The 15,823-nt window shown below is 41.7% G+C and overlaps 2 protein-coding genes across 5 annotated transcripts in view; both read right to left on the bottom strand.

Annotated features, from left to right (window-relative positions):
* Positions 1 to 6,653, bottom strand: part of NETO2 (neuropilin and tolloid like 2) — a 30,747-nt gene extending 24,094 nt beyond the window's left edge. For all 3 annotated transcript variants that reach the window (XM_057402197.1, XM_057402198.1, XM_057402199.1), the window contains exon 1: positions 6,449 to 6,653. In XM_057402197.1, coding sequence (XP_057258180.1) covers positions 6,449 to 6,485 — 37 coding nt within the window. In that variant the 5' untranslated portion in view covers positions 6,486 to 6,653. The remainder of the gene's footprint in view (positions 1 to 6,448) is intronic.
* Positions 6,654 to 14,619: 7,966 nt separating this feature from the next.
* ITFG1 (integrin alpha FG-GAP repeat containing 1) overlaps positions 14,620 to 15,823 on the bottom strand; it is an 81,737-nt gene continuing 80,533 nt past the window's right edge. For both annotated transcript variants that reach the window (XM_057402195.1, XM_057402194.1), the window contains one exon: positions 14,620 to 14,767. In XM_057402195.1, the coding sequence (XP_057258178.1) occupies positions 14,708 to 14,767 (60 nt within the window). In that variant the 3' untranslated portion in view covers positions 14,620 to 14,707. The remainder of the gene's footprint in view (positions 14,768 to 15,823) is intronic.

Genomic DNA, 15,823 nt, shown 5'->3' with positions numbered 1-15,823 from the left:
GAGAGGAAACTTCCACCTATTTTTTAAAAAAAGACTTAATCATTTCAAGTATTACACATTCTTAGTATAGTGGTAGTTAGAATCCCAGAGATAAAGATGACAGACATTGCTTAAAGCTGGGTTCACTGTTTTATCTCTGTGCTGTATTCCCTGTATTAGGCAGCACCTTGAACACATATGGTCCAAATAGAAAGTAATTGGCAACACAAAGGTCATGCATTTTAGAGAATCTTGACAGGATGCCCACTCCTTTCTGGCAGACACAGCCTAGAGCAACAAATGCTTGATCTTAATTATATATTGTGTTTTGCCTTACAGGAACAAATCCTTTTCTGTGTACTATTCTTAAACCTACCTCCTAATTTGCCCTGTGTACTGAAATTAATGTTACATTCAGTAATTGCTAATCACAGTATCCCAGCTTTTACATAATTCCCCCCCCCCTCCATATGTCTAAACATTGTTAGCTATTAATGTGGTGGGAACATTTGTGAGGTCATACCCTATCTCATTCTCTGGTCAAGATTATATGTACAACATAAATAACTTCCATGTGGTTTGGTTGCTTTTAAGGACTCTGATCAAGTGTAGTGTCCCATGCTGCTAGATGCTGCACAAATTCATAGTGATTGATCAGTCTTCTTGTAAACAACTTCTGCAGTTCAGATAAGTAAAGTGTCCAGTAATTCTGTGTGGACGGTCACATCCTTTTCTCTCAGAAAGCTGTTTAAGGGTTTAAGCCATTTTTAGCTCAGAAACACAAACTGTAAATTCCAGGGAACGAGATTTTTCTCTCTTCCTAGCATTTGGTGACATCTGCTAATTGATAAAAGGAATACTAGCTTGCATTGCTGCTGCCTTTTCAAATTTCAAATAAATTCTATTGGTGAGGATGAAAACAGCAATTTTTGAATCCCACTTGTTCTTCTAGTTCATAGTCTGTGTATATACGCTACTCTCTTGAGGTCTCAATAGGACATCTGAAGGCTGGTAAAATGAGTAGCAATGAACAGTTAAGGTGGCTGCCTAGAACTTTTTGCTCCAGCGATCTCCTCATACTGGAATATCCTGAAGGATTGCCACAGAATAAAGTAACAGAGATGAAAGGTGTGCGTCAGGAAAGACACATTTACGCTGTTTGCATATCCCACCCAGAGCATGTTAGAGGAGCTGCCAACCCATTTTTAATCCTCCTCACAAAAGCCTGATAGCAGAAGTGAGCTTCACCAGTTATTATCAGTGACTCTAGCTCCTTTCCAAGATACAAATCTTGTTAGTCATTAGCATGCCAGCAGGATATCTGAATGCACTCAGGTCTATTCTCAGATATAACAGTTTCATCTCACTCCAGCTGTTTCCAGTGGGGATTCCTCTCTCTAAAATTGCCAAAGAAACAAAATAGGAGTCTGTATCTCTGCAGAGAAACCAGATTAACTAATTCAGGAAGTAAATGCAGTTCTCCCACATCCCTTTGGTAAGAATCCTCTGCAAAAGAATTCATGCTTGGATGGATCTGTGACAGAGTGCCCTCCAGGTTTACTCAAAACATTAAACATTTCTGATCTCTTCCTCCATTAGAAATGTATAAGCAGCTGTGGGCTGCTTCATTTTAGTTGCTCTACATCCTGTTATTTAGAATCCATTCCTGGCTATGTCTGCCAGAAGAATGGTATCTTTCATTTTTAAAATGCAGCTTTCCTTTTTTATATGGAAGATCTTTTTTCATCTCCAAGCTGTGTGTAGCAATAGGCTGATAAGGCTGCATGTGCAAACCATGCTGATGAAGGGTTCCAAAAACCTTATTAATGTATTAGCGAACCTTATTATTAATATTATAATTGAACTTTATATATACACTGACTTGAAAGTTCAGACGGTTTCCCTGTAGCTGACAGAACTGATCCTGCTGTACAAGATCTTTCCCAGATGTATTCTACTTGTTCCTAAAATACTTGGATAGTGATATTTTGACTTAAAACCAGATCAGATTACACCAAACTGTTCTTTATTATCAATACATTGTATTTTTCAGTCAATATCTTTTCAGGAATTTCTGCTGTGAAATTAATCTGCTGTCTTCTATCATGACTGACAACAATTTGTGTGCAAAGTATCCTCTTTTTTTTCTAGCTTTGTATTCTCAGTCCCTTCAAAAGAGACTTCTCTGTGTTCATGGATTTTATTGTATGCTAAAGGAAAAGGTTTTGTGAAATGTGAACACACTGGCAGTCCTTTCCTGCTTCAGAGTGGGTTATCTTTGTACTAACAGAAGATGCAGTGAAATACAAAGCTAAGCTAAAAGAAAACGGGATTTTTTTAATGAAAAGTTACCTGCTGAGATTTTGTTAAAAAATTTACACTCCCCCACCCCAATTACTTGCAGTATTTGTGGTGGCAGTTGTCAGTCATGTATCGATCAAGGCAGCAAGCTATTTCAAGGTAGCGAGCTATTTAAAGGTAGCAAGCTATTTAAGTTGATCAAGACTCTAAGTAAGTGCTTTATCTATTACAAAAAAAAAAAAATTGGAATATAAGCAAAAAAAGCAGCAAACCTGTTTGCAGAGCTAGAAGGCTAACTGTGTCCATGATACTAAATTTTAGGTTTTGCTTCAGTCTAGATAGGCATGTCCATCACTACGTGTGTAACTTGTTTCACATGTAAACATGTAGAAGACTTTGCGCACCTTCTGCTCTAATTGCAGATGTCTGTCAGCACTCTTTGCCATTCCTGCAGTAAATTATATTGTGAATTTCTGATAGGTTCATAAATGATGAATAGTGTATGAAGTTTCATTCTGAGCTTAATTTTTCTGTGAATTAAACTTGAGACAAGGTGCTGAAAATCTTAGCTTTTTCATTAAATAAAGATACATAATTCAATAGCTCCTTTAGCTTCAGTCTAAGCTCCTTTAGCTTCAGTCTACTGTTCCTCTGTACTGCACCTACAACTACATGCCTGATTTATACACTAAGTAAGTTTTCTGTTAGTACTGATGTAATTGTAACATATATTAATATTTTAATTTATGCTACTCTGGGAGCAGTGCATTTTGGGTATTATGTTTGTATATGTAGTAAAGGCAAGGCATAATACATATTACCAGATACTTTCCTTGTTTGTAACACAACAGCTTTTTGAATCCTGTTTTACAGTTACTTGAGTTACTTCTATGTAACTGTTTAGCTGTGCAAGCTGTTTGGTGCAGTAGAAAAGGTTGCAAGTAGATTCTGTTTTGAAGTGAAAAATAAAATTCTGACTTACTTACGCTGCCTTCATTAGGGCCACTGTATCCTCTACAGTCAGTACTTTGCTTTTGGTTTCAGTGGACAAATAATGAAATCATTAACATATTTTTAAATTACCCTTTTTCTCTGCTTGCTTCAAGTTTTTTTGAGCCATTGTTACACCTTTTGATTTTGGAAGCAGGAGGCCATGATTCCTAGCTTTTGTGTGGAAGGAAGCATTACTTACTAACACTACTTGTTTGTGATAAATTTGTTGTTAAAATAATGTTAAAATGCAAATGAACAGGCTGAGCAGAATGGCAGGAAGTTAATCATAGTAGTGCACATTCGTGCAACCTGCCAGAGTTGGAAATAATTCTGTAGCTCATTGGAAGGCTGAGAATGTTGACTTTCCAGAAGTAGAAGTGATTTCTTCTAGTCCTGGCTGTTTGTTAAATTATCACGGCAGAAATTACGGAATTATATTTTGGCTTCTTAAGTTAATCAAATGTAATAACTGAAATGGTCCAAACCTATCATACAGTTAGGATTTAACTCTGTGGTTTTGATGGTGGTTTTTTTTTTTCTTAACCGAATATCAGCATATGGAAATGAAAGAAGGGACACATTTGAAGAATAGGAATAAGCTCTTAGCAATCGCATTTTGGGGCAACAGCAGATATGAAGAAATTTCAGATAGATTTATTTACTTCCAAAGCATAAAAGGAACATAGATTTATTCAGAAAGCATCTGGTTTTCTCCCATATGAAGTACAGGGTTATAATGCTTTACTGTTGTAGAGCAGTTGCACTTTGCAAACTGTGTTAGGATTAAAGAGTTATTTCACTGTGTTTAAAATCTCATTGAAAACTGAAGATGGGAGAAAAAGGCTTCGTCTTTCAACAACCAAAACACAGCAAGCACCTTGGCCTTTGATGGGTTACATCCTCTGCCAAGGAAACAGGTGGGCCTAGGCTGGGCTCCATCTCAGCAAAACCTGCAGCTACTGCAAGCTCAGAGCTGTAGTGACCCACCATCACTGTCAGGCAGCATAGCTGGCTGCAAGAGCTACATGGGAGCACATCCTCACTGCAAGGTGATCGGATTCAGCCAGGAGACTTCTACAGGAGACTTCTACAAGTTTTGCTGAATCCTTTGTGCAGAAGCAATGATATTAAGTTTATTTAAATCAGACCATATTCTTGATAGCTGAGGAATAACATAGTGTAGTTCTGAACAAGCATTACAGAAGAAATCTGAATTGCCATAAAGTGAGTATGATGGGCTATTTTCTGCCTGAGGTACAGCCAAAAAATACCACCTCTCTGAATGACAAAAATGTTTACATGCATTGTGTGTTAAGAACAGGATATTAAACAGTTTCTAAGTGTTATTAAAAGGTATGTGACTTCTCACAATATACTAAGCTTCATTGCACTTCATGTGTGGTTTAGCAGATCTGCTGCACACATAGCTCTTTTTGCATGGAGAAAAAAAACAACCCTGCCACTGTAAGTAGAGCTTCCATGCAAAACTTGAGATGCAACTTGTAAAATACAGAGACTTGCTTTGAAAGTGATTCCCAATAGTTTCCTTTGGGGATTAAATCTCTGTGTCTATTTATAGGAATCTTTCTTTTTTTTTTTTTCTTCCTGATTAGATGTAATAATTGGACTATATGAAGACTTCTAATGAAGAAGAGATAAAAGGGACTGCCTGATTCTAAGTAATGATAGATTGTTTCTGTAGTCATGGAAAGTGATGCATTCAGAATATTAACAGCTTCTCGACTAATGGTTTTGTGCAATTTATAGGTTATTAATAATAAAAAACTTCTATAGAGGGAATTAGTATCTGGACTCTATTGTGATTATAAAAGATTAGCATGAGATCTGGTCAGGAGGAAACCTGGACAGTCAAATGTGCAGCAAACACGTATTTCTGAAATGCAATTAAATCTGCAGATGTAGAAAGTAATTAAAAAGCAGAGATGTGAGCTGTAATTTATGGGTACTTTACAGTGGTTTAAATGCCTTTTTTCCCCATGCAAGCCTTATGTTCCTACGTTATCTAAACTCAGTGGATGACTAACAACACCTACATAAACATTTATTGAGAGAAAGTATCTTCTGTTTCTCAGTTACTGTGGCAGTAACAGAAAAATATTTATTTAAACCCTCAAGACATCTGGCCTTCAGGCCAGAAACATGGGATTTTATGGGCCGTGGAAACATTCTGGGTTTAAAACAGACTTCTGCACAAGTTTCATATGTGAGGAGGACATAAGCACATACCAGAAACAGTTCTGCCTACAATAACACCTTGTCTTCAGTAATGCAAAATGCAAGCAGACACTCCAGAATTTCCTAACAAAATCATGATTTATTTTTTTTTTTAATCCCTGATGGTTCAAGTCTGCTATTGCTGAAGAAGATACTGAATGCTAGAAAATAATCTCTTGAGGCACACGATTAACTGCCGTTATCTAGCTTTACTTCCGAAGAAGAAATCCTCGCCCATTGTCGAACTATGCAAGTGATACCACAGACAAAGAAATGCTGGGCTGAGGAGCCTTCCTGAGTTGTTTACCTTTGAGCCTAAAGAAGTTAGAAACAAGATTTAAAAGCCTCAGGAGGAGAACAGATAAAGACGGGTCAGGAAGCAGCCTGTCACTCAGGTGACTCATTTTGTGAAAACCTTGCTGAAAAAACATCCTGCTCCCGCAACAGTACGATAACCCGAACGCTGCCAGGCAGCTCGTTAGGAGTTCCGAAAGCACAAAGAGCGTTTTTACTGTGAAAACGCTGGAGCGTAGGAAGCTCTCGGGAACAGACCGGGCACTGCGGCTGCCGCCGTGACTCGCGGCGCTGCAGGAGGGACCCTCCACCCGAGGAGCCTAGATACACCCGCCGCCCGCCCGCGCTCACCAGAGACGGGGGCTGCCTGGACCGGCCGCGGGTTCCCAGCCCCGCGCCGGGCTCCCGGCAGATCCAGCCCTACAGCCCCGCGGCGCTGACTTTCGCGCGGAGCTAGGGAGTCGCCCTGCCAGGTAGCAGAGGGACGACCGCTCCCTGCACAGCCCCGTGCTCCTCGTACTAAAGTTTCGGCCGACGGTACAAGGCCGAAGGCTGGGTGCGAGCGGGGTGTGCCCGCACGGGGCAGCGAAGGGGCGGGCGCCTCCGGGAGTGCCGCGGAGGGCGCTGCGCCGCCCGCGGCTCCTACCTTCCAGCACCGAGCAGAACGCATGTAGGGCCATCATCTCCTGGCGGGGCCGCGGCCGTGACTCCGCGGCTGCGGCGATCACCGACGCTCCATGGCCGCAGCTGGGCTTGACGGCGGCCCCCAGCGAGGGCGCTGTGGCCCGCGGCTACAGCTTGGCCGGTCCCCGTCCGTCCCCGACCATGCCTGAGCCCCCGCGCGGCACGGTATCAGCACATCTAGAGCGGGGCGCGGCAGGATCCGTCCGGGCTGGCCTGCCTCGGGGGGCGGGCACGGGGGCGGGGGTTTTGGGGAGGGCTCCCGGGCTGTCAGTTTGAGCGGAGCTGAGAAGCTCCTAACCCGACTGAAGCGGCTGCCGGTAAAGGAGGCTCATTTAAGATGTGAGGGGTGTCTGCCTGGATGAGCCGTTGTACGCATGTGCCTGCCCCTCGCGGAGCTCCGCAAGCAGCCGCAGACCGGGGGTCGCCCCGCTCTTCCCGCCCGGCCGGGCACGAGGCGAGGGGCACAGCCGTCCTCGCCCCTGCCCCACGGAAACCGGCAGCGGCCCCGCTGAGGCACCCGCTTCGGTCCCATGCCGTGCACCCGGCCACAGGCCCCATCCTTCCCGCCCGCGGAGAGGGGCCCGCCGGTGCTGGAGACCCATGCAGCCCCTCTCCCAGACACGGTGGCTTCGGTGAACTAGACTGCCGCTCCCCCCTTTTGTTTCGGATCTGAGAGATGTCCCAGTGGGGCAGAAGGAGCCCTTCGTTCCTCCCCTTTTCTCCGCCGCTCGTGGCAGGGCCCGTGCAGCTCCGGCAGTGCGCTGTGCTGCCTGCAGCTCAGGCGCTGGCGAGAGCCTTTCACATGCAGTTGTGCAGCTGCTGTCTGACGAGATCGGCAGCTGCAATGGAGCTATTACTTTACATGAAGTTAACGAAAAGGCGCACTTAGCCTGCTGCCTGCCCCGGCTCCCCATACCCCTGGTTATCCATCGCATGGGGCTAGCTTGTGAAGGGAGAAGTTGCCTCGGGAAAAAGCCTGAAGTTGAGGCAGGTGCCGATGTCGGGGCAGCGTGACTGTGCTGCTGGGGAAAGGGCATTCTCTGGGCTTAAGGGCACCTCGGACCTGGCAGTGGAGCCGCCTAACGGCAAGAGCCGAGGCTGTTCTGGATAGCCAGAGCACGGCTAGGAGAGGCTGCCGTGCTGAGGGGCTGACTGCGTGTGAAATTACAGCAACAGATTCTTTCAACTCTCCCATAGGCAACACGGACTGAAGAATCTCCGGGTATTCCATAGCGGATGTCTTTGCCAGCTGCGATGCGGGGATCCTCAGTGCTTTTGCTCGGGGTGCCGCAGCACTGGCAGACGGGGGTGTCCGGCGGTGTGCGGAGGGCACCGCAGAGCCCCGCGCAGCCCGAGGCCGCGGTGCCAGGCGCGGTGACTTGTGCCCCGTGCCCCGAAGCAGTCGCCACCAGACTCCGGCCTTCCCCCATCGCTGCTGTACACAACGATGCAGGTCTGGCTCCCGGGTGCCTCCAGCGGAACTGCGCTCGACGAGCTCAGGTGCGTTGAGGGAGCCCACTCGACAGACCCGATAAGTTTGGCAAGCGGTATGTTAGATGCATAGTTGTAACTTGTGATTCCATCTGCTTAAGGAATAGAGCCGCTCACTGCAGCCTCGAACATAACCGTGAGAGATGAAACTCCCTGTGGTTTGGTGCTATGTGTTTGAACGCTGAACCCATACACTGTTCGAAGGTCAGCATATCCTGTTAGAAAAGAATATTCTCTCGCTTCAGATTGTCAGTTAAATATTCCATGCTCTTCAGGTGTATATGACTGTCAGTTAAGACAAACTGAGCTGGCAGGGACGGAGGAGCAGCTGGCCGAAATGGGAGTGGAATCCTCAGGGCCTGGCGGTGCTCCTTGTCCGTCCTCCGTCTTTCCGGAGCTGCTGCGCTCTGCTCAGCCATGGGGCGCTGGGCAGCCCGGGCGAGACCCCATCGTAAAGGTCCTGGGCTTTTCTGGGCGTTAAAGACCCATTTTAGAGTTCTAAGAAGCTTGATGAAATATTAAGCTTGATGCTCTGGCAAAAATCGCATATTACGTAATTACATTATTCCACTTGAATTGTACTTTCAATTTCAAATAGAAATTATACAGACCTTCTCAAAGAGTAGTTTCCCCATGAATTGTTAAATAGGTGCTGCATTCCAGCAGGTTAATGTATAGATATATTAACCATGTATCTATAGTAGTGTGATGAAATGTTAAATTCTATAGTGAAAACTCCCTCACAAAGAGAAGACCTCAATAGGTAGATCTACTTTGCATTTTTTCTCACAAAACTGTTATTAAACTCAAGAAAATACCATACGGGCTCATAATTTCTTCTGTATCTGTGCACATATTTTTGTCCTCTCTGCAAGCAGATAAGCACATTAAAGTTTGACTATGCTTTGTGCAGACTCTTAGGAGACTTGGGTTTGGGATTTTTCTTGTAATTTTGGAATGCACAGTGTAGCCGATGGCAAAATTTGGCTTAGGTATTTTTATTAGTTGTGATGATACAAGAATGAGAGACCTAGTGTGATCCTCAGACCTCAAGCTGAATTTGCATTTGGGAAAACTATTTCTAGTCTGCTGTCTTCCACTAAAGAAACAGGCAAAAAATCTATCATCAGCAGTATCTTGTGCTCAGTCCAAGTTGATAAGAGTTAGAACAGAATCATAGAATAGTTATGGTTGGAAAGAACCTTAAGATCATCAAGTTCCAAACCCCCTGCCATGGACAGGGACACCTCACACGAAATCATATCACCCAAGGCCTCGTCCAACCTGGCCTTGAATGCTGCCAGGAATGGAGCATTCACAACCTCCCTGGGCAACCCATTCCAGTGCCTCACCACCCTTACAGTCAAGAACTTCTTCCTTATATCCAATCTAAACTTACCCTGTGTAAGTTTTAACCTGTTGCCCCTTGTACTGTCACTACAGCCCTTAATGAAGAGTCCTTCCTCAGCATCGGTATAGCCCCCCTTCAGATACTGGAAGGCTGCTATGAGGTCTCCATGCAGCCTTCTCTTCTCCAGGCTGAACAGCCCCAACTTTCTCAGCCTATCTTCATACAGGAGCCGCTCCAGTCCCCTGATCATCCTCGTGCCCCCCTTCTGGACTTGTTCCAACAGTTCCATGTTGAGGACACCAAAACTGTACACAACACTCCAAGTGAGGTCTCAAGAGAGCAGATACAGGGGCAGGGGCAGGATCACCTCCTTCAACCTGCTGGTCACGCTCCTTTTAGAATCATAGACTCATAAAATAGTTAGGGTTGGAAAGGACCTTAAGATCATCAAGTTCCAGTTGCAAAAACCCAATATGCTACAGTCAATTTAACTGAAAAGTTGAACTTCTAGTTTGCCCATTAGAAGGTTGAACAGAGCTATTACTCACTTGGGAAGTGCAGTAGTTTTTCCATTCTGTTGTTTTCTGAGGTCTGTGTAAAGCTGTCAGTCTGGGAGATGCAGGTAGTGGCATCAGCTTGTAGATCGGGGGGACATTCTGTCAACATTACTGCTGGTTTCAGTTTCTCAGATGGATGTCCCTGTTGTTTTGTCTTGCTAGAACACTTGTGCTAGAGCACTAATGGTGTTTTAAATTTTTTTGTAGTGTACAGGTTTGAAGAAACCCTCACCTCCTGTTTTGTGAGCCTGCAGAGTTTCCAGGGAAGAAAATGCTGTGCCACCAGGTCAAGCCACCAGTAAGCTGGAGTGAATCACACTTGAGTTTGGGAGTTAAGAACAGTTGGACACAGCTTTTAGACAGCCACCTGTTTGTGGTTCTGCTACTCTATTGAGTCATTGTGATTATTTTTGACCGGGAGTAGTTAACAGAAGGCAGTGGCACTGCTCATTTTGATGTAGGGAAATACCTGCACAGTTGAAAAATGAGTTAGTTACAGCAGATGCTCTGCTGCAGTAAAAGGCTTACACTTCCAATATGAGAACTGGTTTTGCCTCCTCCCAACTGTTCTTCCTTGAAACTTCCTTTGTTTTGCTGTTCTGCTAGAACTTTTAATTTTAATACTACCTAAAGTACTTGCTGCTCTTGAGTAGCAGATTGTACATCAGAAATAGTCTTAGACCAGCAGTTTTTTACTATGTTTGAGGCTATTTGGATATTGTTTGTAAAAGAGTATCTATAGTAGAAGTTGCAAAAATATAGTGTTCAACAGTAAGTAATTACGAAGGTAGGAGTTAGTTACATTTTGACTGTTCTGGTACCTGGGTTTGCCAATAGGATTTAGGTGCATTTGGTGAATCCTAATTATATACAATTTCAAATTAGAAAATACTAGAAGGTTCAAGTGGGTCTTAATGTAGCATAATATGTAATCATGCTTGAGTAAGTGTAGTTGGGGTTTTGTTATTTACTACTGGGTTAAGGCCACTACAAACTTTCAAATAGTCATGAAGAATATTGATAGTTTTCATAATGCTCACTGTGCACTGCTTTATTTGAAAGGTAATATAATTAGATACGGGGATTAGAATATAGCTACATTTTTCTGGCCTAAGTTGGACACTGAGGAATTTCAAAATAAGGTTAGCATATACTTCACAATTTTTATAAATTGTATCATAGATGGGATCACATTTTTCATTGAAGACAGGAATTAATTATAAGAATAGTGCTGTGTGGCACTGTTTGATCATTTTCAAAGTGACAGTTGGGGCTGATGTTTCTGATGCCTCAACAGAAAGATCCTATTGCCAAAATAAAATAAATAAAAATAAAAAAGAAGGAAAGAATGGATAATAATTACTGAAACAGCCTAGCAATGTTCCAAATTTAACATCTCTATCGCTCTTGATTTAACATACTTCTCAGACTTTGATCAAATACTTTGGCCATCCATTTAGAATTAGTACTGTTTAATTGCAAAGTTTGAGATTATTTTAAGCACAATTTTATTTTCTGGATTTTTTTTAATAATGCTGTTGGTTATGAATACCTTCAAAACTGGCATGGTTAAGGTTTTTACACTTTTAACAAAATTAAGGTCTAATGATTGTAATATAGTAGAAACTTATGGATTGACTTCTATTTATTGAAAATACTGAACTGACTTGGTAAAACTGATTTGGTAAAATGCTTAAATTACGTTTATGGCGATTGCTTTTCTGTAGCAAGTGTTCGTAATATGACTCTCTGCTCAGGAGAATGGCCTCATCATAGGAGGAACAACATACCGTATAGAATATGCCTATTAATCCACAGCTGAAAAGTTGGTTCTTTTGTGTGGGGATTATAATGCAGTAATGATAAATCTGGTAGGATGATTCAGTCTTAAAGCTTCTCATGGAAAATGAGAACCAAGAAAGATGGTAATTTCAACTGCCATCTGTCAGTTGGCATGTCAGTAATATTTTTATATAGGTGAGATTTCACTCTGAGAAAGCCTTCCAACAGCATTTCTCACCAGAGCTGTGTTACTGTGGATGTAGTTGTAACTCTCTCTCAGTTCCCAGTTACCGTGACATTCAACTGGAACTACACTTTCTAATTGGTGTTGCTTTCTGCTAGAAGGGTACTAGCCTTACCCAAACATATTTTGGATGCTTACAGAATAGAAAATCAAAGTACAACATGAAACCTTTGACAAGAAGTTTAACAATATTTAATGCCTTAATTCAAAAGAGTGCAAATATACTGTTGTGAGCCAAGTTATGAGTGTAGAAACCTTTATTATAAGAAAGCATCTAAAGCACCAGTGATGTATTGTATATGAAGTGATACAACAATGCACTACTGAGCATGCAAAATACCTTAAAGCAAGAGATACTGAGTTTGTTGTTCTATTAACTTGACAACAGCCTAAATGTCAGCATGAGGTGACTTCATTCCTAACTGTTTCCCTAAAAAACATAAGGAGGCTAATCTATGTTTATTATATTGTGATAGAGGGCTACAGACAACTGTGCTTTGCTGCCAGTGGCATGTGTTTAGCCTTATTCTCCAACCATCTGAAAAAGACTGCAAAATATTTTAAGTTGTGCTTCCTTTTAATTATGAAATTCATTACTACTTTTGCTGTCAGGAGCAAATTCTATCCTGGGGTTTTAAAAGTTCAATAGCATTAAGTATTTATCTATCTAAAAAAAAATCTTACTTTTTTATGCCACTCTAAGAGAAATATTAAGGGTGTGAATTAGGGATATGCTTAATAGTAACAGTAGTGTAGTATTAAAGTAGCCTTTGTTGGCCTCTGATCAGTTCATATTAGAAACATCCAGTAAAACGTCACAGCTTGGCAGACTGCTCATCAGTACTTCTCTGATTTCCGGGTTTGTGCTGCTGTCTGAATGGGTCACTGCTCAGCACTGACATGGTAACAACCTGTCTGACTGTCTTTCAGGGTGGGTGGGATCAGTTCAGCATTGTATCTGCACTCCCTTTTCAGCTTCTGGGCTGCCAAGCAAAAGCAGCAGTTACAGGACAGCATGTGATGGGACGAGTGCTAGACCAGAGCACACTGCAGAGAGCCAGCTGCAGAGCTGAGTGCCTCTAAGATAAATAGTTTGTAGTTATTTGAGAAAGTATGTCCTAGTTTTGTCGTGGTTTAAACCCAGTCAGGCAACTTGTTCACTCCCAGGGAGTGGTGCCGGGCTGACAACAATCGAGGCCCCCCCCCCCCCCCCCCACCGGGGCTCCTTCCCTTCCCCTCTCCCGGAGGAACTGGGAGGAGGATCGAAAGGGTGCAACTCCTATGGGTTGAGACGAGAACAGTCCAGCAACCAATGTACTACACAAATCACCACCGCTACTATCAACTACAACAATGATAAGGGAAAATAACAAGGGAAGAGAATACGATACCACCGGCCAAGAAACGAGTCCCACCCGGAAGCCCCTGTCCTTCCAGGTAACTCCCAGTCACCCGCCACCCCGGGCATGATGTCCTGTGGTATGGAATACCTCCTTGGCTAGCCTGGGTCAGGTGCCCTGTCTCTGCTTCCTCACGGCTTCCCCTCCTCCCTGGCAGAGCATGAGCCTCACAAAGTCCTTGGTCAGGGCAAACATCACTTAGCAACAACCGAAAACATCGGTTTCACCAACATTGCTCCCAGGCTGGAAGTCAAAACACAGCACTGCACCAGCTACCACAAAGGAGAAACATGACTGCTACTGCTGAACCCAGGACAAGTTTATCAAATGGTATTCATTAGGCATGCAAATTGAGAGATTTAAATGCACAATTAATCATGTAAACTTCTATCACTAAGGACTAACTATTAAGTAAAAGCATGATTATTTTTAGAGATTTTTCCAGGACCCTACACTGAGCAACTTGTAACTTCATCACCATTTTAAACATATGAAGTTGAGCTACTTGTCTTATACTAGTGCACAAAGATAACGTACACTGCTTATTCCAAGTGTCCTACTATATTCTTAATTTAATCTTTGTATATCTCATACCTTAGCAATAAATTCTGGGGAGTTAATCCTCATTCATCTTCCACTACAAAATGTTTTCTTTTTACTTATTAAAAAACAAAATCCCACACCTTTATTATTTTAGAAAGTTACTTTCATAATTACTTCAGGCTTTTCTAAAATAAATGTGGTTATAGTTTAATTATAAAAGCAGTTTATATAAAGCTGATACATTTTTATGGTTTTAATTTCTGAATGCATTGTTTTCTCTCTGGAACTAACACACACAAGTACTACATCTGTCCCATGATGAGCCACTGAATCAGCATTAACATTACAGCTTTTTTAAGTTCTCCAACAGCTAAATTCTTTAACTATTGTACATATGGATTTAAACAAAAAAAAATACAGAATACTTGCTTAATTTTCAGAAATGCATGTTACTTTCCAGTAATGTGTAAATGACAAGACCAATTCAGGTGATACAACGTATTCTGCTCACTGAAACACTAAACTTTATTTAGACAGATTTCTTTCTATCAAATACTACTAAAGAACGGGTGGTACATAAATAATGATACATGCAATCTGATCACTTTACTAAGAAAAATAAAATCATAGTTCTGTTAAATAAAGATGAAATGCTATTATATACAGTCTGTTAACTGAAAAGCCTCGTGAGACATTCAGGTCTGATTTTAATACTTTCCAAATAAATACCAAATAATGCAACATTTACAAATAGCATACCAGCAGTACTTGCACAGTAATTATTTTACAAACCAGAATTTAGTATTTCAATTGAGCAAATGAGTAGCAGCTCCTTCATAAATACTAAGGCATGTCACATAGCATCAAAATGGAACCGATGAGCCTCCTGTCGCTTCTCTCTGTCATCTGCTTTCTGAAAAATAATAATAAAAAAAACACTTTATGGGATCTAGAGCAATACTGTTACAGAAATGAGTTGTCAAATGTCAGAGAATGGTTGATTTTTACCATGTCACTGTTAGCAAAAGGCAAAATGTTCAGTAAAAGCCTCAATAATTAGCTTTTAAATGGTGTCAGTTTGAAATAGCAACAATCTACTCAAAATTGGCTTCTGCTGTCAATGCTCAGCTGTTTTAGTATTTATGTACCATTATTTTCTATTATTTGTAATACTGCTTTTTTAAAAGCGGCATTTCAAAAACGAAGAATGTTTCCTGTTATGTATTTATTTATTTATTTAGTATGCATTATAAATATGAGATGAAGTTACTCTGGAATAATGTCATCTGTGTATGTAAATCATCATGTAGATGTCATCATGTAGATGTTACACTTCTAATGAGATTCTTTTTAACAATTCCATCAAATACAAATTTCTACAAAGATGGCAGTTCAACCAACAATTAACAGCACCAAGTAGGCTAAAAACTTTTTGTGGTTTTGTTTGTAGGATGCATTTCCATGCTTATCTATGCAGAGCACACAGTGATCTGCTGAAAGAGCAGTTTGGATGGTGCCTGGAAAAAGCATATTTAAATTGTACTTATGATCCAGGTAATGCAGAAAAACATGTCCTTTCCCACAAGCCTCCTCTTGTGTTCTAAAGCAGTACTAGAGTCTGAAAGTACTTTTTAAAGGATATTCTGAACACAGAATGTGAACTTTTCTAGAAAACAGTGTTTTTGTAATGACTGACGGTATGTATAAATCCTAGCATAAGAGAATTTAGCAAAACGGATTTAAGTGTTTTTTTGCTTGCTTAATCCCAACGTTTTTTTTAATGAGTAAAATGAAGAAAAGCTCTTACAGTATGCTGTTGCAAACGGAATTCAGATTTGTATCTCAATGGATAAATATACATGACAATTTTTGTAGAAATCAGTGCATGTGTTCTGCCATGGGAGTTTGTCATCTGCTTTGGCACAAGGCCAAAGATTTCTTTATCACACAATGTTTATGTATGATAGCA

This window comes from Pezoporus wallicus, unplaced genomic scaffold (assembly GCF_028554395.1).
Source record: "Pezoporus wallicus isolate ANWC-B61680 ecotype Strahan unplaced genomic scaffold, APGP_CSIRO_Pwel_v1 contig_2393, whole genome shotgun sequence".
NCBI lineage: Eukaryota > Metazoa > Chordata > Aves > Psittaciformes > Psittacidae > Pezoporus > Pezoporus wallicus.
The sequence above is the reverse complement of the archived record's forward strand: the minus strand, read 5'-3'. Positions and strand labels throughout refer to the sequence as shown.